The sequence below is a fragment of the Salvelinus namaycush genome, chromosome 7 (genome assembly GCF_016432855.1).
Source record: "Salvelinus namaycush isolate Seneca chromosome 7, SaNama_1.0, whole genome shotgun sequence".
Lineage (NCBI taxonomy): Eukaryota > Metazoa > Chordata > Actinopteri > Salmoniformes > Salmonidae > Salvelinus > Salvelinus namaycush.
In genome coordinates, this window is record NC_052313.1 from 14052091 (window position 1) to 14076214 (window position 24124).

Here is a 24124-nt window from a genome sequence, read left to right on the forward strand (position 1 = left end):
ATCAATGACGATAAAATATAATGCTCATGTTATTAAAGGCTCTTAACGGGTCAGTTTCAGTTGCAGAGCTCGTGGGGCTTATATTGAAATCAATAGAAGGTAACTAAGGATAGCTCAATAACTTTGGTCTTGAGCTTTCCGTTGGTTCACGTGTAATCTCTGTTACTGACATGGACTGAATCATGCTATGTAAACACAGTCTGAAAGATATTCTCTTTTAAATAAAGAAATACTTCAACAATAGTGGATGATAGGGTATGTTCCCTTTCCTTGCAGCAGTTAAGGCAATGCAATAGCATCACAATGCCCCCCCCCCCCCCCCCCCCCCCCCCCCCAAAAAAGAAGGTATAACCCAGTTCTTACCTTTCCTCTGCCTCATTTTGTGTCTTGACCTTGTGCTATCTTGCAGACAAAGGGAGGGGGGGGGGGGGGGGGGGGGCAATGTTCCTTATGTGGCTAGGTAGGCCAGGGGAACACAGGTGTGTTTGAATTCACCTCTGTGCAGATGGACTGAGGGCCCATCGAGCCCAGGGCAGAGAGTAACACGGTGAGCTTGGCCCACTTCTGAAGGAGGTAGAAACACTGCCCAAGTTACCTCCCATTAGGGCTGGGCGATATGGCCAAAATTTCATATCACGGTATTTGAAAAAAATTAGACGGTGTGACAGTATTTCATGTTTATGAATAATAAAAGTTCTAAATTTGCTATATGAGTAGTGCGTGACCTTAGGGTGGCAATACATACATTCTAAGTGATTTCAATTGGTCTTTCTCCATTATGATTGTTTTATACTGTTCAATTCAACCAAAAATAATTTTCAACATTTTCATCAATTTCTGCACTCATTTGAGATCATTTCCACACTGCCACGTAGGGCTACACAATATGGGCAAAAAAACTAGGCCTCATTTTTAACCAAATGTTGCAATTGCAATTTGACTTGCAATTTAGAGCAAAACACTTGGGTGAACTGTTGGAATCATTGGAAATAGAATGATTGTTTTAATTCTAGTTAGTATATAATAGTGGGCACTTTGAATACAGTGTTGTTTGACACGACAACAAATTAAAAGGCCAGGGAGGAGTTGTGACAGGGTAGGAACCAAAGTGTTGACAAGTGTTTCCTAGGGGACCCAATAATCTTTAGCTACATTGAATGTTTTCTCTTAGCTACTTCAAGTAGTTAACATATTCATGCTTCGCACTTTCCTCTTTGATTTAGAAGATACTGTTGCACAAACATGCTGATTTAGGTCTACACCATCGCTGGCGTTATCAGGCTGTATAGCTAATTACGTTTGCTCTAAATTTGTACATTTATTAGCTCGCTAGCTAGTGATCAGCGGCTAACAAGATTTAGGCCTAACTAGCTAAGAAAAGATAACCTAGCAGTTTGCAGATGTAAGAAACACAAACTAATAGTGTAACTATAGAACACTTTTGGATTTATATTAAGAAGCAAAGTAAAAACAGCATCATTGTCATCAACATTGTTGCATGTGCTGCATTAACCACAAGCATTTCGCTACACCCGCAATTTTTTTATTTTTTTTATTTCACCTTTATTTAACCAGGTAGGCTAGTTGAGAACAAGTTCTCATTTGCAACTGCGACCTGGCCAAGATAAAGCATAGCAGTGTGAACAGACAACAACACAGAGTTACACATGGAGTAAACAATAAACAAGTCAGTAACATGGTAGAAAAAAAGAGAATCTATATACAATGTGTGCAAAAGGCATGAGGAGGTAGGCAATAAATCGAATAATTACAATTTAGCAGATTAACACTGGAGTGATAAATCATCAGATGATCATGTGCAAGTAGAGATACTGGTGTGCAAAAGAGCAGAAAAGTAAATAAATAAAAGCAGTATGGGGGGTGAGGTAGGTAAATTGGGTGGGCTATATACCGATGGACTATGTACAGCTGCAGCGATCGGTTAGCTGCTCGGATAGCAGATGTTTAAAGTTGTTGAGGGAGATAAAAGTCTCCAACTTCAGAGATTTTATAACAACATTTGATTTGATTTGAGCCTGAACTCAAGTGTCCCGTGGTTGAGGAACAACAAAGGCGCTCCTTGAGTGATGGGGGCAGTGACAGTTCTGTGTGAAAAGCGGCATGGAAAGAGAGAGAGAGAGAGAGCGGAGAGAGATGACTCAAGTAGCGAAGTAAAGTATAAAAATGAACGTTACACACGGCGTATCCCATTTAACAAACCAAACATTCGTTATAAAAGATAAAGTGAAATCCCAAACCGGTCCGTGCATCAAATGTGGTATACCGCCCAGCCCTACCTCCCATATACACACACAGAGTCTGGGGAGATGTGTGATCATATTGTGGGCTGGTTGACAACTCTGGAGATTAGCCTCACAAAGAGAGAAAAGTAGGGCGAAGGAGGGGGAGAAAGAGCGAGGGAGGGAGGGAGAGGAAGGTAGAGAGCAAGCAAAGCTCAGCGTCTCAGTAGGGGATTCAACTCCAATTTAAAGGAAGAGGACCACTTACTGCTAAAGCTGGAGTTATATGAACAGTGTTCATCCACACAGACAGAGCTGCCTGTCCTCTGAACAATGTGTATTTAACCCGATTCTACTACTTTTCGACATGGGACAAGAAAGCTGTGTGTGTTTGTGTGTGTTAAAGAGAGGATCAAGAGGGGAGGGGCTTAAGAAATCAAAGAGAGGATCAAGAGGGGAGGGGCTTGAGAAGTGTGATAACAGATGGGCTGATATTAGTGTGTGTGTATGTGTGTGTGTGTGTGTGTGTGCGTGCGGGCGCATAATATACACACATGCGAGAGAGAGGAGAGAGGAGCGTTCACATATTATATGAACGCACGTCGGCAGACACCTTCCTCTCCCGCCCATGCATCCTACCGTTGACAACAAGCATCACAGCTCAGAGGGCAAGCATCTGTTGGTGGGAGGGGAGCTCCTTAATATGAAAGCGACTGTTGAAATCAGGGCTGTTTGATGATTAATACTGGGAGAGAGTGTGTGATATCAATCCAGTGACTTCACTAATTAATCCGCTGAGGAGATTACAGGTAATTAATTGCATTGTGCTGGAGGATGTAATCACTCACAGTCTGTCTGCTCCGAGAACCACTAGACTGATGCTTATTAATGTTCTCTCGGTGGCTAGACTGCCTGGTAGCTTGTGATAGTTTAACAGACATACATGGCCATAGGAAAGGTCATTGATACAGTGCATTCCTATTGTACACTCAGTTTAGAAATACATTATAACATGGTTTGCCAAATAGGAGTGACATTGGGGTATGGAGTATGGGTGAGACAGAGAGGGTGCTGCTGGGAGTTGTAGTTCTTACCAGCTGCTGGCCCGTGGGTCCCCAGCCTGCGTACTGCAGTTGGGCGTTCCGCACCTCTGGAGGGTTCAGGTTCCATGTCTCCCTGCAGCACAGAGGAGAGACCACATTCAGACTACACACACCCACACTACATACTTTTTATTTAACCTTTATTTAACAACACACACCTTTAACTGCCCCTCATTAAATGACTGAGCACCTTCTTTAAAAATAACATCTTACTTAGTGGATCCTCAAACCACAGCATTATAAAAAAAACTCTAGTGAACCACACCAGCAGCCTGCTCTGCTCCTGCCCAGATATACCAGTGTCGTACAGATTAGCCCAAGAGGTTTACGAGCACCTATAAATACTGGTGCTTTATATATCACTGCCACTTTCTGTTCATTTAGAAAAGTGCTGTGTGCTGCAGGACAGAAAATTAGAGGTGTCACAGGCCCTTTGTCTTAGTCTGGAGGTGAGGATAGACGAGGTCATCAAGTCCCCTGGCCTGCAGTTCTCCTCGTCTTCACTGGGTGGCAGCTCAGAGACTTGACTGACTGGGCCGAAGAGAGGAGAGGAGAGTGGAGGGGAAGCATTGGTTGGTTTCAGCTACTTACGGAGTCTCCAGGCTGCAGATGATGTAGAAGGCAGTGAACGAGTGCTGGTACACCTAGAAGAAAAATGATTGAAGACTATCATGAGGTACTTGGCCATTGAACCATGTTTTAGTAGCTAACTATCATCAGAATGTATATGCATTTGGTTGGGAGGTAATATTGTATTCTACAAAGTCATTCTGTATTTGCTCAAATGTAATATTCCTTGTCAATGAGTCACTAAGTCCAGGGCACAAATGCAGTGTTCATAATATAATATATGCCATTTAGCAGACCCTTTTATCCAAAGAGACTTACAGTCAGTCATACATGCATACATTCTTCGTATGGTTGGCCCCAGTGGGAATCATGTCTGCACTGCATTCTACTAGCAGGCCCTGGACTGAGAGATGGCATGTAGAATGCTTCTTAATGTAGCAGGAGATAAGTATGGACCACTTGTTACAGTAGTCCGTCTGAATACCCCCCTCAGAGTTGGGGGAGAGAAAGAGAGGGATTGACAAGCGAGAAAGAGAGAGATAGAGAAAGAGATCGAGAAAGAGAGGGGGGGCTTCTATGAAGGGCAAGCAGCAGCATGACATATGGAGAGAGTGCAATGACAGCCGGGGGACGGAGCTGTCATCTACCAGGGCTATGGAGGGATGATTAAAATAACAAATGCACTGTCTAACACACACACACACACACACACACACACACACACACACACACACACACACACACACACACACACACACACACACACACACACACACACACACACACACACACACACACACACACACACTTGAATTAGTGCCTCCCTGCTGTGCCATTACACGTTCCCAGTCTTGCACCTTTGGTGACAGTTCACTGTTCCTGATATATATGGCAAGGTTAACCCAGGTCTACACCTTTTCCTCCCTACTCTAACAGTGTCTACTCTCTCTCTGTGTCTTTCTGAGCCAATGGGATTCTATTCCCTGACATACTGATTATTTTTCAGACTCTGTGTCCTGGATCTCACATTGCAGTAATCTTCCAGCTGAGTTAGATACCTGAGCCATTACATAATGCAGTAACCGCTGTAGCAGAAAAACCTCCCATCCCTCTCTTTATCCTTTCCTCCCCTCCCTCTCTCACACTCTTGCTAAACCAAATATCTCTACTCTCAGCCTTGCCCCATTCCCTCCATTTGTTTTCCCATTCCCTCCCTTTGTTTTCCCATTCCTTCCTCATCCCCCTTTCTCAGCTGTGTTATGGTGTTTGTTTGTGTTTTGGCCCCTCTCTGAAGAGCTCAGTTCCACTCAGCTGTTTTCTCTCTATAGTGGCTGAGAGGTAGCGGGGTGCGACAGGCCTCTATCCGGACGCCATGATTACTTTTCTCCCCCACCGCCTCGCCACGTTTCCCCTCAGAGCCCGCTGAAGTATGTGCCTGTCATTCTGCTAATTCAAAAAACAAGCAAACAAATGAAGGAGCTCACTGGTGCCATGTTGTAGGCGAGCAGCACATGCTTCATGTCAGGAGACACTTCATACTTGCTGGCTTTGTACATTTCCTGAAAAGCAGAGAGAGAGAAAACACAAAAGATGAGACCTTTAACCATGCGTAGTGTTTTTTCATTAAGGCTATCCTTAAATGACTGCATTTGACGGATTGCTCGGCGCGGACTTGGTCGGCAGACGCATTAATCTTGTCGCGGCTCTTTCTGATTTCGGAGGGACGAACATACTGTGCGTTGTCACCTCGGCCGTTTCAACACTGACGTTGCATTTTCGTCAAAAACATTTGATGCGTAGCGAACCCAAATGATAACGAGCCAGATCAAACGATGTGCTAATGATGTATCGTTTCAGTAGGCTTCACAATAAGAGCTTTGGGTGCTTTGATATGCTGACGCAAAAAGAAAAGTTTGAATTCAATTCATGCAAAAACCACAGTCTGTTCTTTGGCCTATAGGGATGCATGCATCTATTGTGTAAATATGAGAAAGTTGGAGAGACTCACAAACTTTTTGTTGTGCACCAATACCGTCCTCTCGTATGTCTCCATGTTGAACCTGACAACATCCCCCTCACGTGTGCGATAGAGTAGCTCATTACCTGTACAACAGAGGGAGAGCAAAGAAACAGAGCAAGAAAGATTATTTCACAAATGCTAGATCAAGCTTTTCATAATGCCTGATAATAGTCCTATGTGCAATATCCTTGCGATCGTACGTAAGGTGGACACTTGCAAATATAAAATATCAGAGACAAAGTGTTTGGATTCAGAGTGATTCTGGGATTCTCTACATTGATGTCAGAAGTGGGATTCTCTACATTGATGTCAGAAGTGGGATTCTCTACATTGATGTTAGAAGTGGGATTTGCAGTGGGAGCAGTGGCAATCCGTCATTCAGGGCATTTGTGCTTGTCTGTTTTGCATGTTATTTTGGAATTAATACGTGTCACATATCAGTTTGCATACAATGTATGAATAATATATATAATTGTTTTCTTGAGTAAGGCAGCTCCAAAAGGCAGGTGTTTCAGCCTAACTCAGTGCTTTCTGTGGTGTTAGGGCAAGCCAGCAGAAAATATGGAGCTTTGTGCCGTGATTGGCTCAGTGTTCTGTCACTCATGGAGACTTTACGTCACTGCCAAGTGTAAGAGGAGACATTGAAAATTCTAGCCCTTCTGCTGTTGCCATAGAAGTGCCCATCCAAGAAGGCTCAAGGTCATTGGCTACAGATAAGATGACGACAAATCACGTTATATGTACAGAGGCTTGGACTGATCATGTCAACATCATTCTTTCACAATCTTAGCTAGCAGTCATCATCATGAATCAAGTCGACAATCTACTGGCAAATAATTTTTAATCCTTGTCATATGAAGAGAAAAAATGAAGAGAAATTATAGATAAAACGTATCTGTGCTCATCGGCCATTGGACACAAACATTATACAACAAGTTGGAAATCGCAAATTCAACGAGTGGCTTGGAAGGAATCAGGGACAGTGGCTGTGTTCCCAAATCTGGGATTAAGGGGATCTTTTCCAAGTTAAAAATGATAAACATTCAACATTGGCCATGCAGCCAATTAAGTATGATTTGTGTCACGCTCAAAACAACTGTTAACCTGGAGGACCGCCACGCCACCTTCCTATTCATGTGAGCCGAGCACAACAACGTGAGTACAAAAATATATTGTATGCTGCTTCATAAATGATGTAATTTGCCAGGGAGATATGTATACTGTAGCTAAGAAAGTAATACTACGTGTATGTTGTGTAGTAAGATGTTAGTAGTCTATGTACAATCACACTGATAATTTGGTCTATTTACCCCTATTAATTTCACCTACTGTTCTGACTGTTCTACTGTAGCCTATAACCTGTTTTAGAGAAAGGTAATCATTGAATATTGTAAGAGCTTTCATTGTCTGCTTATATACCCCCTTTATTTATCCTACGGTTCTAACTTGGTGTACAGGGAGAGCCCGGTAAGAACGGCCCATGTTCTGAATTCTGTCACTGTACATTTCAAAAGTGCTAAACAAATAGTTATATTGACTACGTCTGTCCTAGCTCCTAGATTCTATACCAAACTCTCGAACAGGCTTCCAAGATGCCTTGAGTCGCAAAGGCCCGCTCCAGAGAGAGTAGAACATTGCAATAGAGAGATAAAAGTTGTTCTTATCTTCACAATGACTTTGCCCTTTATCGGACAAGGACGATTTAAGCCCATTTCTGAATGTTGTTTCAGTCAAGAGCCATGAGAGCTGAGAATATGGTTCTGGTTGAGTGTTAATTGGGGACAGATTGTTATTGGGAGCATCATTATCTGCTAGAATAACTAATTGTCCATAAGAGGTGACAAAATTACCATCATAATGACATTCATTCAAAAAAGTTTGTGTGAAAGAGTGACAATTCTGGGTTTTTAGAATTCACCGGCCAAATGCTGAGCGCTATGCTATCGATAGCACTTCCCTTCACTTCAATATTCACAGCCTTGCATCAAGATGAAAGATGAAAAACTACCGCATTACTGTGGATCATTTTGCAATAGTAATGAACAACACTCAGGACGTTACATGCTCAATTGCTTCTCTCTGCACTTTAATATATTCCTATGACCTTGTTTAGCACACATATAAATGATCCTCTTTGCATTTTGAATGTATTTGTTTGATGTTCATTGTTCCAGTTAAAAGTGACCTTCTGTGTTCAGCGATTGGCTGTGTACTCTACACCTGACCTGTCCCCTCCCCAGGTTTATAGACAGGAGTCTCATCTTGCTCACTCCTCCGCTGGAGTTGTCATCGCTCCTGTCTCTGTCTTCCTGTCTTCTCTGTTTGGTCCCTCTTCTGTAATCACTCATTCCCTCTAGGACAGTTTGGGTCTGTCCTCATGTCCTATACAGTCTTTGCTATTCCACCTCCTGTAGTCTACCATTCAGACTCTGTCCTGAATATCTACCTCTTTTGCCTCACTCCATACCTACTTTACTTTTTCTATCCTTTGTATCAGCACATTTACATCATATCAATGTAAAGCACTTAAGAGCATCTAGGAAAGCATTCTATAAATCCAATCCAATCCTCTTGTATGCTATTACTTTTCCCTATTTTGCATCCATGTAAAGCTAAACCTAAGGTAAGCTATCCTCTTTCCAACTCTTCTCCTCCTATCCTCTTTCCATCTCTTATCCTCCGTCCTATCCTCTTTCCATCTCTTATCCTACTATCCTCTTTCCATCTCTTCTCCTACTATCCTCTTTCCATCTCTTATCCTCCGTCCTATCCTCTTTCCATCTCTTATCCTCCGTCCTATCCTCTTTCCAACTCTTCTCCTCCTATCCTCTTTCCATCTCTTCTCCTCCTATCCTCTTTCCAACTCTTCTCCTACTATCCTCTTTCCATCTCTTTTCCTCCTATCCTCTTTCCATCTCTTATCCTCCGTCCTATCCTCTTTCCATCTCTTCTCCTCCCTCCTATCCTCTTTCCAAATCTTTTCATCTTGTCTCCTCCCTCCTATCCTCTTCCATCTATTTTCCCCCTATCCTCTTTCCATCTCTTCTCCCTCCTATCATCTTTCCATCTCTTCTCCTCCTATCATCTTTCCATCTCTTCTCCTCCTATCATCTTTCCATCTCTTCTCCTCCTATCATCTTTCCATCTCTTCTCCTCCTGGTTTTGATCTGTTCTCACCTAATTTCAGCCTAAACAAACACTTGGCTGCCCATATTTTTCAACCATCTGTCCGCCTGTCTTTTCCCCTCCCTCATAGTCCAATCTTTATTCCGTCTCAATGCTGCATTTTTTCATTTGTCCACCCTTCCAGTCACCTGAGATCACTTCATCTTCTCCTTCCGACCATGCACTGCCTTTATGGCATTTACTGTCCACCCCAACAGTCCATCATTTCCACCTTCACCATCCACCACTCCCCCTCTCTCGCTATACAGACCCAAACAACCCTGTTGTCTTTCTTCTCATTTCAAAGACCCCAGGGCTTTCTCTCTTTCACTGACCCCTGCCATCTATCCATCCCTCTTTCACACCACCAAGGGCATTCTTAGTCTTGCTCTCTGTCGCTCTACTGAACTCCATCTTGTCCTCCTTCTCCCTCCTCACCTCTCCATCAGGGCTCCCTTCACTGGCTCTGCATTAGCCTAGGGTGCTCGCTTCCCCTTCTGAGGGAGAAGGAGGACCTTCTCCCTCCTCACCTCTCCATCAGGGCTCCCTTCACTGGCTCTGCGTTAGCCTAGGGTGCTCTCTTCCCCTTCTGATCCTCACCTCTACTCCTGCACCATGTCTTATTCATTCAGCCTCCTGCTCTGGGCAACATCCCTCCCTCACTACAGATCACAGGAAGACAGGTGTGTGTGTTTGTGCGTGACTGTGTGCATGCATGCGTGTGTGAGAGAGATTTAATGTTTAGAGTGCAATAGATGTTCCCCTTTCCAACAACACTTCAAAGACCATTTACCTTATGAATATTCACACTTAACCTTTTATGCATACTATGATCTTGTACTACCACTCTTCCATAATCTCTTCTGAACCCTGCAGACTGTATGCTTCATACCACTGTGTGCTTAATTGACGCTTCAGGCTAGTCGTTTTTCCCTTTCTAACTGTAGATGACAGCTTCATTAGAATGAGATAATAATATGCACATCCACAGTCAGCGCTACTGTGGCCACCAGGCTAGCTTTCAATGAACTTAAGAAAAGCTTTAGGCTACTTTCCAATCCAAGGATTATTATTGAAACATATTTATTATGTGTTTGCAATGCTTTTCTCAGTAAGGGATAAAACACCAAGGACAAATCTAAAATATAACTATTTACTTAAATGATACCTTCTCCTCAAGCTCATTCTTTTATTTTTGTTCTGTACTCCAAGTTCAATTTCCTTAAAAACAAACCAATTCAAGCTTTGCACTTGCTGCAATCGCATAGTAAATCTGTCCAAAAAGTGTTTTGATGCCAAATGATTCAGAAATACTAAGTTCCCAGGCCTGTTGGATATCGTAGTCACCCCCTCAACCAGCCATGTTAAGGACTATTCTCTCCTTCTGCTTCCATTTCTCCCTCTCTCTCCTTGTTCCATTCCCTCCATTCTTTTTCAGGGAGCTGCATCAGCCCATTCAGTCTGTTCAGGCTGTTCTGACAATGAGCGAGAGTGTTCCACTTCCTCTCAATCTTTCATCTGTAAGTCCTGAGTTCTGGTACTATGCCGCATTATAGTACCGCTGAGTGCCAGCAATGAACACACCAAGAATACTCATACATTTATCCAAATACATACTGAACAAAAATATAAACACAACATGCAACAATTTCAAAGATTTTGCTGAGTTACAGTTTATATAAGGAAATCAGTCAATTGAAATCAATTCATTAGACCATAATCTATGGATTTCACATCACTAGGAATACAGATATGCATCTGTGGGTCACAGATACCTTTAAAAAAAAAGGTAGGGGTGTGGATCAGAAAACCAGTCAGCATCTGGTGTGACCACCATTTGCCTCATGCAGCACGACACATCTCCTTCGCTTAGAGTTGATCAGGCTGTTGATTTTGGCCAGTGGAATGTTGTCCCACTCCTTTTCAATGGCTGTGCGGAGTTGCTGAATATTGGCGGGAACTGGAACACGCTGTTAAATACACGTCAATCCAGAGCATCCAAAACATGCTCAATGGGTGAAATGTCTTGTGTGTATACATGCAATGGAAGAACTGGGACATTTTCAGCTTCCAGGAATTGTGAACAGATCCTTGCGACATGGGGCCGCACATTATCGTGCTGAAACATGAGGTGATGGCCTCAGGAGCTTGTCACGGTATCTCTGTACATTCAAATTGCCATCCATGAAATGCAATTGTGAAATGCAAACCCCCCCCCCCCCCCCCCCCCGACGTGCTGCGCAACGACACCGGCCTCGAGGACAATCACAGGAACGCAGTGCGGGTCGATCAGGACCCGATGCAGCTGCCGAAGTTGCGTCGTCGTCGGATGGGCCAGTTGGCGAAGTTGCGGCGGCGTCGGACGGACCAGTTGTGGCTGCTGAAGTTGCGTCGTCGGACGACCCAGTTGCAGCTGTCGAAGTTGCAGCGGCGCCGGACGGACCAGTCGCAGCTTCGTTGAATGGGCCATTCCCGTTGTCTCCCTCAATGGTCGATTATTCTGTCACGTTGGTATAAATGATTCGGGAGACAGACGCAGGAATGCGTAATAGTTGTTTTTATTAAGCCCAAATTACGGCGTGCCGTGTAAGGGCACGGGGACGAAGACCAAACAAACACGTAACAAAAACACAGGGTTGAAACCCAAACAAAAGAGCAAGGAGTACCTCGAATAAATAATACACGCACGCACAATGATTAACACACGGGACGAGACCCATAATCATCTGTGCAATCCACAAGAGCACGAAAGCCCAAAACACACAGCACAGGTACTCACACGCACCAACGGACATTGTAACAATAATTGACAAGACCATGGAAACCAAAGGGCACATATATACAAATACTAATCAGTAGGACTAGGGGACATGTGTGCGTGATGAAAGTTCCGGAGGGATCCGTGACAGAATCCCTGAGCTGACGAGGTAAAAATGTCATTCTGCCCCTGAACAAGGCAGTTTAACCCACTGTTCCTAGGCCGTCATTGTAAATAAGAATTTGTTCTTTACTGACTTGCCTAGTTAAAAACTACTTGCCTAGTTGACTTGCCTAGTTGTTTATTATTAAATACACGTGGTTTGCGGTTGTGAGGCCAGCTGAACGTACTGCCAAATTCTCTAAAATAACGTTGGAGGCGGCTTATGGTAGAAAAAATTAACATTCAATTCTCTGGCAACAGCTCTGGTAGACATTCCTGCAGTCAGAATGCCAATTGCATGCTTCCTCAAAACTTGAGACATCTGTGGCGTTGTGTTGTGTGACAAAACTGCAAATTTTAGAGTGGCCTTTTATTGTCCCCAGCAGAAGGGGCACCTGTGTAATGATCATGCTGTTTAATTAGCTTCTCCATATGCCATGCACATGAAATATTTCTGGGATCTTTTATTTCAGCTCATGAAACATGGGACCAACACTTTACATGTTGCGTTTATATTTTTGTTCAGTGTATAACCCGATAATTGACTACAGAGAGATATCTTTCTTCCATACAGCTTCTCAGCGGGCAAAGCTGGTTGAAATTACAACCAGCTTTACAACCTGAACATCATTAAATGACAGGTGAGTTGAGGTTACAATGTAAAGCTAGGTGTGAAATATCTTTTATTTTCTTGTTCCGGGTCATTTGTCCTCCTGAAGGCTGAGCGGATGATGGTTAGACTGATAAAAAACGATACAAGCCCAGACTTGGCGCTAGGATAAAGTGATTAAGGGGGAAGTTGAAATCGGCAAGAGGGCAAAGATGTCTGGGAGAAAGTTAAGCAGCAGGTCTCTGGTCTTATGCATCATGTCATTAAAAAATATATTTTTTTATCCTTTATTTTATCAGGGAGTCATACTGAGACCAAGGTCTTTTTTACAGATGAAATACAGAAACATTACAGAAATACACACATCAAAATATAAATACAAAATACAAGCAGAAAGAAAGAAAAACATGGCGATAAAAAACGAACACATTCATCAGCAATAAGGTCCTCAATCAGCTTTCTGAATTGCCCTAGAGGCACCAAAACATTTAAGAAGATTTTGACGATAGTTCCACAAACACGGTGCAAAAAAACTAAAAGCTGATTTACCTAACTCTTTTATTTCAGCTCATGAAACATGGGACCAACACTTCACATGTTGCGTTTATATTTTTGTTCAGTATCGATTTTTCTCTCTCACCCATCTAACGATAACTAACAAACCTCCATACTTGACAGTGTTTCATACACGTGACCGTATTTTAGCGGCCACAAAAATGTATACTTCCAGGTCAAGTGTAATATGAATACCTTTGTAAAGCACAATTTTTCTGTTTTCCAGCGAAATCAATGACGTGACCTTCATGCTACCCGTCTCTGCATGATTGAAGAAGGCAATGGAGCTCCGCCTGGTCTTTTTAAAACTTGCGAGGGGGAAGCGAAGGCTACTGAGTAATAGTGAAAGGGGGAGATATGTTGTGTAGGGAAACTGATTTTTTCACCCGATTTGTCCAACTTATCACCTCTAAAATGTTTATAAAACACTATAAAGAGTTTATATAACGTGTCATTATATACCTAAAAAGGCGATTTTTTTATTTAAAAAAAAAATACATTTGAAGGTTTGTGTCGATTTTGAATAGGGTTTTTAGGTCGGGGCTAAAGTTAACTTCACAAGTAAACTGCGGCTGTTGCGACTTTTGAGAGTCTTGATGGCTTGCAGTGATAACGCGAAAAATGAATGCATTCAGTTGTACAATTGATGAGATATCCCCTTTCCCTGTCCCTTTCACTTGTTTTTAATCTGCAAGAGAGGCGCTACCCCTGGTGGAAAGACGCTGTACGGCACACAATGTGTTGCATAATGCGTGACGTACGATACGTCGTGATATGTCACAATGTATCGTACAGCGTCAGAGGGGTCAGTTTTTTCAACTTTTCTCGAATACTATTGGTCCAATACCATGTCAATCAACGCCCTGGATTTTGATGCCAACACAGTCGCTACAGTCCCATTAGTTTTCATTGCAGCCTCGTTTGAATGCCGCGGTACGCAAAATCTGTATGGAACAGTGTTAGCTACCGTTACAAACGATATCACATAATGACAAAGTGAAAACATGGTTTTAGACATTTTTGCAAATTTATTTTAAAAGACATACAGAAATATCTAATTTACATAAGTATTCACACCCCCGAGTCAATACTTTGTAGAAGCACCTTTGGCAGCGATTACAGCTGTGAGTCTTTCTGTGTAAGTCCCTAAGAGCTTTCCACACATGGATTGTGCAACATTTGCCCATTATTCTTTTCTATTCTGTCAAATTGGTTGTTGATCATTGCTAGACAACCATTTTCAGGTCTTGCCATAGATTTTCAAGTACATTTAAGTCAAAACTGTAACTCAGCCTGTCTTCTTGGTAAGCAACTCCAGTGTAGATTTGGCCTTGTGTTTTAAGTTATTGTCCTGCAGAAAGGTGAATTAATCTCCCATTGTCTGGTAGAAAGCAGACTGAACTAGGTTTTCCTTTAGGATTTTGCCTGTGCTTAGCTCCATTCCGTTTCTTTTTTATCCTGAAAAACTCCCCAGTCCTTAACTATTACAAGAATACCCATAACATGATGCAGTCATCACTATGATTGAAAATATGGAGAGTGGTACTCAGCAATGTGTTGTATTGGATTTGCACCAAACATACGTAACACTTCAGGACAAAAAGTGAATTGCTTTGCCACATTTTTGCCAATATTACTTTAGTGCCTTGTTGCAAACAGGATGCATGATTTGGAATTTTTTTATTCTGTGCAGGCTTCTTTTCACTCTGTTAATTATATTCGTTTTGTGGAGTAACTACAACGTTGTTGATCCATCCTCAGTTTTCTCCTATCATCACAGCCATTAAACTCTGCAACTGTTTAAAAGTCCCCATTGGCATCATGGTGAGCGGTTTCCTTCCTCTTCGGCAACTGAGTTAGGAAGGACGTCTGTATCTTTTTAGTGACTAGGTGTATTGATACACCATCCAAAGTGTAATTAATAACTTCCCCATGATCAAAGGGATATTCTGTAAAGTCCATGGAGAATACGAGCACCTCCTCCCAGCTGCCCACTGCTCTGAGGCTAGGAAACACTGTCACCACCGATAAATCCATGATAATTGAGAATTTCAAGAAGCATTTCTCTACGGCTGGCTATGCTTTCCTCCTGGCTACCCCAACCCTGGCCATCAGCTCCGCACCCCCCCCCGCAGCGACTTGCCCAAGCCTCCCCAGCTTCTCCTTCACCCAAACCAGATAGCAGATATTCTGAAAGAGCTGGAAAACCTGGACCCGTACAAATCAGCTGGGCTAGACAATCTGGACCATCTCTTTCTAAAATTATCCGCTGCCATTGTTGCAACCCCTAATACTAGTCTGTTCAAACTCTCTTTTGTATCGTCCGAGATTCCTAAAGATTGGAAAGCTGCTGCGGTCATCCCCCTCTTCAAAGGGGGTGACACTCTAGACTCAAACTGTTACAGACCTATATCCATCCTGCCCTGCCTTTCCAAAGTCTTCGAAAGCCAAGTTAACAAACAAATCACTGACCATTTCGAATCACGGGTGCACCTCAGCCACACTCAAGGTACTAAACGATATCATAACCGCCATCGATAAAAAACAGTACTGTGCAGCCGTCTTCATCGACCTGGCCAAGGCTTTCAACTCTGTCAATAACCGTATTCTTATTAGCAGACTCAACAGCCTTGGTTTCTCAAATGACTGCCACGCCTGGTTCACCAACTACTTCTCAGATAGAGTTCAGTGTGTCAAATCGGAGGGCCTGTTGTCCGGACCTCTGGCAGTCTCTATGGGGGTACCACAGAGTTCAATTTCAGGCCAGCTCTTTTCTCTGTATATATCAATTATGCCACTTTTGCTGCGGGTGATTCCTTGATCCACCTCTACGCAGATGCTTCTTTGGACACTCTTAACAAAACTCCAAACGAGCTTCAATGCCATACAACACTCCTTCCATGGCCTCCAACTGCTCTTAAACGCTAGTAAAACTAAATGCATGCTCTTCAACCGATCGCTGCCCGCACCTGCCCGCCCGACTAGCATCACTACTCTGGACGGTTCTGACTTAGAATATGTGGACAACTACAAATACCTAGGTGTCTGGCTTGACTGTAAACTCTCCTTCCAGACTCACATTACGCATCTCCAATCCAAAATTAAATCTAGAATTGGCTTCCTATTTCTCAACAAAGCCTCCTTCACTCACGCTGCCAAACATACCCTTGTAAAACTGACTATCCTACCAATCCTCGACTTCGGCGATGTCATTTACAAAATAGCCTCCAACACTCTACTCAGCAAACTGGATGCAGTCTATCACAGTGCCATCCGTTTTGTCACCAAAGCCCCATATACCACCCACCACTGCGACCTGTATGCTCTCGTTGGCTGGCTCTTGCTACATATTCGTCGCCATACCCACTGACTCCAGGTCATCTATAAGTCTTTGCTAGGTAAAGCTCCGCCTTATCTCAGCTCACTGGTCACCATAACAACACCCACCCGTAGCAGGCGCTCCAGCAGGTATATCTCACTGGTCATCCCCAAAGCCAACACCTGCTTTGGCCTCCTTTCCTTCCAGTTCTCTGCTGCCAATGACTGGAACGAATTGCAAAAATTGCTGAAGTTGGAGACTTATATCTCCGTCACTAACTTTAAGCATCAGCTATCTGAGCAGCTCACCGATCGGTGCAGCTGTACACAGCCCATCTGTAAATAGCCCATCCAACTACCTACCTCACCCCCATATTGTTTTTATTTACTTTTTTTGCTCTTTTGCACACCAGTATTTCTACTTGCACATCATCACCTGCACATCTATCACTCCAGTGTTAATTTGCTAAATTGTAATTACTTCGCTACTATGGCCTATTTATTGCTTTACCTCCTTACTCCATTTGCATACACTGTATATAGATTTTTCTATTGTTATTGACTGTACTTTTGTTTATACCATGTGTAACTCTGTGTTGTTTTTTGTCGCACTACTTTGCTTTATCTTGGCCAGGTCGCAGTTGTAAATGAGAACTTGTTCTCAACTGGCCTACCTGGTTAAATAAAGGTGAAATAAAATTTTACAAATATTCAATGTCTTCTCTTTTTAACCTATCTACCATGAAGTGCCATTCTTTGCGAGTCATTGGAAAACCTTCCTGGTCTTTGTGGTTGAATCTGTGTTTGAAATGTACTGCACCTCTGAGGTACCTTACAGATAATTGTATGTGTGGGGTACAGAGATGAGGTAGTCATTAAAAAATCATGTTAAACACTATTATTCCAAACAGAGTGAGTTCATGCAACTTATGGGACTTGTTATTAAGCAAAAACATTTTATGTGAATTTTTACTCTTGAACGTATTTAGGCTTTCCATAACAAAGGAGTTGAATACTTATTGACTCAAGACATTTCAGCTTTCAACTTTAATTTATTTATTTTTTATAAATAAAAATTGTAACACAACAATGTGGAAAAAGCCAAGGGGTGTGAATACTTTCTGATTGCACTGTAATTAGTCTATGTCAGTAAAGAAAATTAAAAAAAAGTTAATTAGTGTAGTTAGTCTTGCCAGCTATCTAAACTTGTAGTAATCATGTCCGGATTACCGACCTGGCACGCAGCGCACGCGCCCAGGGGCCTTGATTTTGTTAGTCACTCTTATTCAGATATCATATTAGCATGGCTGTTTAAAACTGCGAAACCGTCTCCCCACCCCATGGCAAAATTTGCTGTAAAATTGCAAAAGCAAAAAAGTTCTGTAAAGCAAACCTATTTTTTTATACCTTTTGTTAATAAAATATTTGTTATGCTACCAGGTCCCTCTGTATGTGTTAGATTATAGTTTTTAATCCCGGTGCTGAGTTAATGTGAGTATAGCGGCTATTTGTATAGCTAATAGGCTATTTACACCCCCCAAGACATTTTAAGAAAGTTGAAGCTAATTTACTGCATTCCTATACAATTTAAAAACTTTAAAATGCCATTTGGAGATCAGCAAAAACAAGCAAAATGTATCCCAGCCATTATCACCTTGGCTGCCGTAGGTTGATTCACTTCAGTCAATCCACAAACACATAGCCTATAACCGTGGGGGCAAACTATAAGTTAATATGTACAGAGGGATCTGTTAGCATAAAAAAATATTTGATTTGTTTTTCTGTAAAACAATGAAGGCAGACTGTAGTCCAAATAGAGCCTGGTCAACAGGGGGCAATAGTATACACAACAGTATCATCGTTATAAAAGTGCAGGTGACATTTTTTTTTACAGACAAGTCAACATTGTTAATGTAAACAGTAAAAAGTACAGGACCCAGAATTGACCCCTGCAGGATGTATACCCTGAATTTAAATGGCTTAATTTTAGACATGAATTACAGCTCAGGTTTCTATTTAAGCTGCTCCTTACCCTCTCTGTTTGTACAATTATTATTGATCTTTTAGGATGGAGGTCGGATTGTGAATAATATTCACGCATGTCTTTGTACTGTATACGTGGAGGGAATATTACCATGTCTTTGTACTGTATACGTGGAGGGAATATTACCATGTCTTTGTACTGTATACGTGGAGGGAATATTACCATGTCTTTGTACTGTATACGTGGAGGGAATATTACCATGTCTTTGTACTGTATACGTGGAGGGAATATTACCATGTCTTTGTACTGTATACGTGGAGGGAATATTACAATGTCTTTGTACTGTATACATGGAGGGAAGCTTACCATGTCTTTGTACTGTATACGTGAAGGGAAGCTTACCATCTCTTTGTACTGTATACGTGGAGGGAATATTACCATTGTCTTTGTACTGTATACGTGTAGGGAATATTACCATCTCTTTGTACTGTATACGTGGAGGGAAGCTTACCATCTCTTTGTACTGTATACGTGAAGGGAATATTACCATCTCTTTGAACTGTATATGTGGAGGGAAGCTTACCATCTCTTTGTACTGTATACGTGGAGGGAATATTACCATCTCTTTGTACTGTATACGTGGAGGGAAGCTTACCATCTCTTTGTACTGTATACGTGGAGGGAATATTACCATCTCTTTGTACTGTATACGTGGAGGGAATATTACCATCTCTTTGTACTGTATACGTGGAGGGAATATTGCCATCTCTTTGTACTGTATACATGGAGGGAATATTACCATCTCTTTGTACTGTATACGTGGAGGGAAGCTTACCCTCTATTGAGTTTTCTAGTCATCTTGAGGACGTCTATTGAAGAAAACAAATACATATACTTCAACTTTTTCCCATGTCTTTTCCTTTATTCCAGGCTCTACACCTCAACCCATGACTTGAAGAAACCGTTTACCATTTGAATAGGACGACATTATCTCTGAAAGGGGCCATAGTCAAGCCTCCCTAATACAACAATACAATTCCACAGCGGAGAGCCTTGCCATAATATCTGTATAGCGTATTGTATGAACCCATTCCCCAAAGTAGGAGACGGGAGGGAATAGTGTGTGAGCTGCCGATGGCTCCTGTCCAGTGGGCTGGATAGGAGTTTTTACCTTGATTTATGGTTATCAGCAACACCGATCAAGGTCGCCTCTGAGACTCATTTTTTTTACCCCCAGCCCATTGCTAGAATCCTGCGAGTCCACCGGCCGGCATCAAACCAGCCCCATAACGGCAACATTAAACCTCCTTATCATGGCGATCACGTTCTTAAATTATTATTTTTTCTGTCTCAGAGCCACAGCACGCCGCTCAACGCAACAAGCAAGAGTACAATTTGCATAGGGCAGCCTCGAGTAAATTACAATAAACATGAAAAGACTAAAAACACACAGAATGTGGTTTTGGTTTAACAGGAATATTTATTGCTATACCTGCTGTGAGGAAATGGCTAATACACAACATTGAATGAGGACATAGTGAAGCTTCTTATTGAGGACATAATGAAGCTTCTTATTGAGGACATAATGAAGCTTCTTATTGAGGACATAGTGAAGCTTCTTATTGAGGACATAATGAAGCTTCTTATTGAGGACATAATGAAGCTTCTTATTGAGGACATAGTGAAGCTTCTTATTGAGGACATAGTGAAGCTTCTTATTGAGAACATAGTGAAGCTTCTTATTGAGGACATAATGAAGCTTCTTATTGAGAACATAGTGAAGCTTCTTATTGAGGACATAGTGAAGCTTCTTATTGAGAACATAGTGAAGCTTCTTATTGAGGACATAGTGAAGCTTCTTATTGAGAACATAGTGAAGCTTCTTATTGAGAACATAGTGAAGCTTCTTATTGAGAACATAGTGAAGCTTCTTATTGAGGACATAGTGAAGCTTCTTATTGAGAACATAGCGAAGCTTCTTATTGAGAACATAGTGAAGCTTCTTATTGAGGACATAGTGAAGCTTCTTATTGAGAACATAGTGAAGCTTCTTATTGAGAACATAGTGAAGATTCATATTGAGAACATAGTGAAGCTTCTTATTGAGGACATAGTGAAGCTTCTTATTGAGGACAGTGAGTGTTGTGGTTGGTTGAGTTAGCTATGCTCAAATCGTTTCCTATTCAATTACTAGCACTGGTCACTGAGGTTAAAGTGTGCTTCACTTAGTTTTTTGTTTTGTTATTGCAGTTTTTCTTTTCAAGAGGGACACAACCACACAGACTACAGAGGAGAATGCCTGGATTGGTCAGATACTGCTGTATTCACTTCGTACCATTCCAATGAATTTATAATGACTTGCTAGCCCAGGGTTTCCCAAACTCGGTCCTCGGGACTCCAAGCGGAGCACGTTTAGTTTTTTGCCAAAGCACTGCACAGTTGATTCAAATAATTAACTAATCATCAACCTTTGATAATTCGAATCAGCTGTGTAGTGTTCGGGGCAAAACATGCCACACTTGGGGTCCAGAGGACCGAGTTTGGGAAACCCTGGGCTAGCCATAGCCGTGGGTAAGTAGGGGTGCTGAGGGTGCTGCAGCACCCCCTGAAAAATCGGAATCTCAAAAATATTTATACCATTTAATTTTTTATTTTTTATTCACAAAAGTAGGTCGCTGGGTCTTTACTAGTCCTCTAATAGCGGACCGATATAGCCGTCTGTAGCGCGGGCAAAACATTTTTTCCCTGGGCCCCACCTCCAAACATCTTCCCGCGGCTATGCTGCTAGACCAGGCCTGGGCAATTATTTTCCATGGAGGGCCACATTAGAATATATTTTTGCATTTACAGGATTATACATCATGTGCATGACTGTGTTGACAGATATATCTACTGTAAATCACATCCAGATATGCTACTTATTTTACTTTTTTAACATGCACAGAAATAAAACAAATCCATGTTCCCCTCTTGGTAGGTATTTTCATTATTAAACATGCAATGAACTACACGGAGGGAAAAGTACACTGTGCATTCAGCACCATGGACAAAACTCTTGTTAACGGGTATGCAAAAACAAACAACAAGAAAGAGAGAAAGCTCAACATTACATTTAAACTTCTGAATCAGTGTGAGGAGTGAAGTCTCTGATGGGCATTGACTAAAGCAGTGACGTCAGGTATAGTTTCTGACGTCGCTATACTCAGGGTTGCTGAGAGGTGAGAGTCAGTAGGAGATGATCTGTGCCTTGACTTGTTATATTTCATCACTGAAAATGTCTGTTCACATACATAGGTTGACCAAAACAGTACAAACATCTTCTGAGCATGACTCCTAATCTTTGGAATGTTTTGTTCATCGAGAGATGCATAGAACCTCGTCAGTGACATTGTTTTAAATAGTTCTCCAATCACTGCATCAGACTGAAGATCGATAACTCAAGTTGCAGGTCAGTGGGAGTGTTATCCACATTGAAGGTGAAAGGAGAGGAAACCAACAGCATGTCATTTTCCAACACTTTGAAATCCTCAAAACGATGAGAAAACTCACCGTTCAAAGCACGCAGCAGCGATGTATACCTCTCCCGCTGGTCATCTGATAGGGAACAGACTAGTAGTGTCAGAAGGTGGGTGAGATTGTTGGCTTCTACTTGGCAGGTCAGGAGGAGTAATATTCCCTTGAAGGTTTTGACAAGGCTGTACATCTGATGTGCAAAAAGGCCCTTCCCTTGTAGTTTGGAATTCAGTTAATTCATGAGGGCCATAATGTTCACGGTGAAGGCAAATTCAGCCAACTATTCTTTACCTTGCAGTTGAGGGAAATCCACATATTTTCCTTTCATTTGCAAAAACTCAGCAATCTCCGACTTCAGGTCCCACACCCTTTTAAGCACCTTCCCCAAACTCAGCCATGTCACATTTATGTGGTAGGGGAGATCTACATGACCCGACTCTGTCTCTTCCAACAGTGAGACAAACTGCCTGTGGTTTAAAGAGTTTGTTCTTATGAAGTTTACCACTTTAGTGAATTATCCACAACATGGATTCATTTTCATACCACATTTTCAGAGCACCTCCTGATGAATAATACAATGCAGGAAAATCATTTTCTGATCTGGGTTCAGCTCAGCTACTTGATCTTGTATCCTTTTCAAACGGCCAACGTTTTTTCCTGTCAAGTTTGGGCACCCATCAGTGGTCACACTGGATAACTTTTCAAAACTCAGTCCCAGCTTTGCCCCACACTTATTAATTAACCTCCTCCAATAAATCTTTCCCTGTGGTTGTGCTCTTCATTGACAGCACTGAAGCAAGCTCTTCTGTAATTTCAAAGTCTGGGGTTATGCCTCGTAAGAATATCAACAACTGCGCCATGTCACGTGCATCACTGCTCTCATCCAGGGCCAAGGAGAAATAGGTGAAATCCTTTACATTGTCTTTCAACTGTTGTTCCATATTCTCTGTGATGTCCTCAACATAACATCTTGACAGGGAAACATTTTCAAACAGCTCTTTCTTGTCGGGGCAAAGTTTTGATGCAGAGTCAATTAAACATTCTTTAATGAATTCTCCCTTAGCGAATGGCTTGCTATGTTTAGCAATTTTGTGGGACAGTACATAGCTAGCTCTCGCAATTCCGTTGTTTGCTGAACACAGCTTTCTGAAAAGTCCTTGCTGCTTTTGCAACTGAGAAAGCAACTCTTTCGATGCACTTGCCCTCTGCTCAGAAGAGATATTCCTATATTTCTCTGCATGCTTCGTCTGGAAGTGAGGTGACAAGTTGTAGTCTTTCAAGACAGCGATGCTCTCTTTGCACTCTAAGCACACAGCTTCCCTGATACCTCAATAAAGAAATATTTCGATGTCCACTCTTGCTGGAACACCCTACATTCATTGTCTACTTTCCTTTTCTTTGAAATCTTTGAAAAACAACTTTTTGCGCAATTTCTAGCTAGCTTGTAACTGTGATATGTGTGTCAGCTTGTCAGTCACTGTCTGTCCTCGTGCAGTTGTTATTTATACGTGCCTTCAAAATAAATGTCCCACAAGCGGTGGGAGTTAAATCATTACACAAAGGCGAGATTTCATTGAGCTTTTAATTTAAATAACAAATATGTTATTCAAAACATTACTATCGCAAATTCTTTATGTGATCTGAGCATGATTCCACGGGCCGTATTGAATCAGGTCACGGGCCGGATACGGCCCTCGGGCCGGCTAGACCATTAAAATCATAATCTGAATGTAATGAAAGACTTGCATTCTATAAAATTAAGCTGTAAAATTAAGCTTTGACACTAGGGGGCACTACTTTGCTTGTGGTGCTGCTCTCAGGCAAATCACCATCCAGGTCAGTCATCAGCTCTGATCAAGGTTAAAAGATACTTATTTGGCCAATCATGTCTGTTTGCTTGATGGCGTTCAGCAAATCTCTTCTCCCTACATGTTTAGCATACATCAGCCAGGAGGACAGGAGTGTGTGTGTGTGGTGTGTGTGTGTGTGTGTGTGTCGACCAGTGTGTAGAAGTCAGTATAGCCGTACAAGGTTATACTGCTTCATTCAAACAGAGAGCAGCTGCTAGAAACCATGCAATAATATTGAACCAGGTTTTAATTTATCATTGCTGGATGAAAATTATG

General features: G+C 42.0%; 1 protein-coding gene across 1 annotated transcript in view; it reads right to left on the reverse strand.

The window, feature by feature from the left end:
• Window positions 1-24124, reverse strand: part of LOC120051004 (dipeptidyl aminopeptidase-like protein 6) — a 134145-nt gene that overhangs the window by 26922 nt on the left and 83099 nt on the right. The window contains exons 4-7 of the mRNA XM_038997574.1: window positions 5922-6016; window positions 5398-5472; window positions 3935-3987; window positions 3335-3416 (exon numbers count right to left, since the gene is read on the reverse strand). Of these exons, the coding sequence (XP_038853502.1) occupies window positions 3335-3416; window positions 3935-3987; window positions 5398-5472; window positions 5922-6016 (305 nt within the window). The remainder of the gene's footprint in view (window positions 1-3334; window positions 3417-3934; window positions 3988-5397; window positions 5473-5921; window positions 6017-24124) is intronic.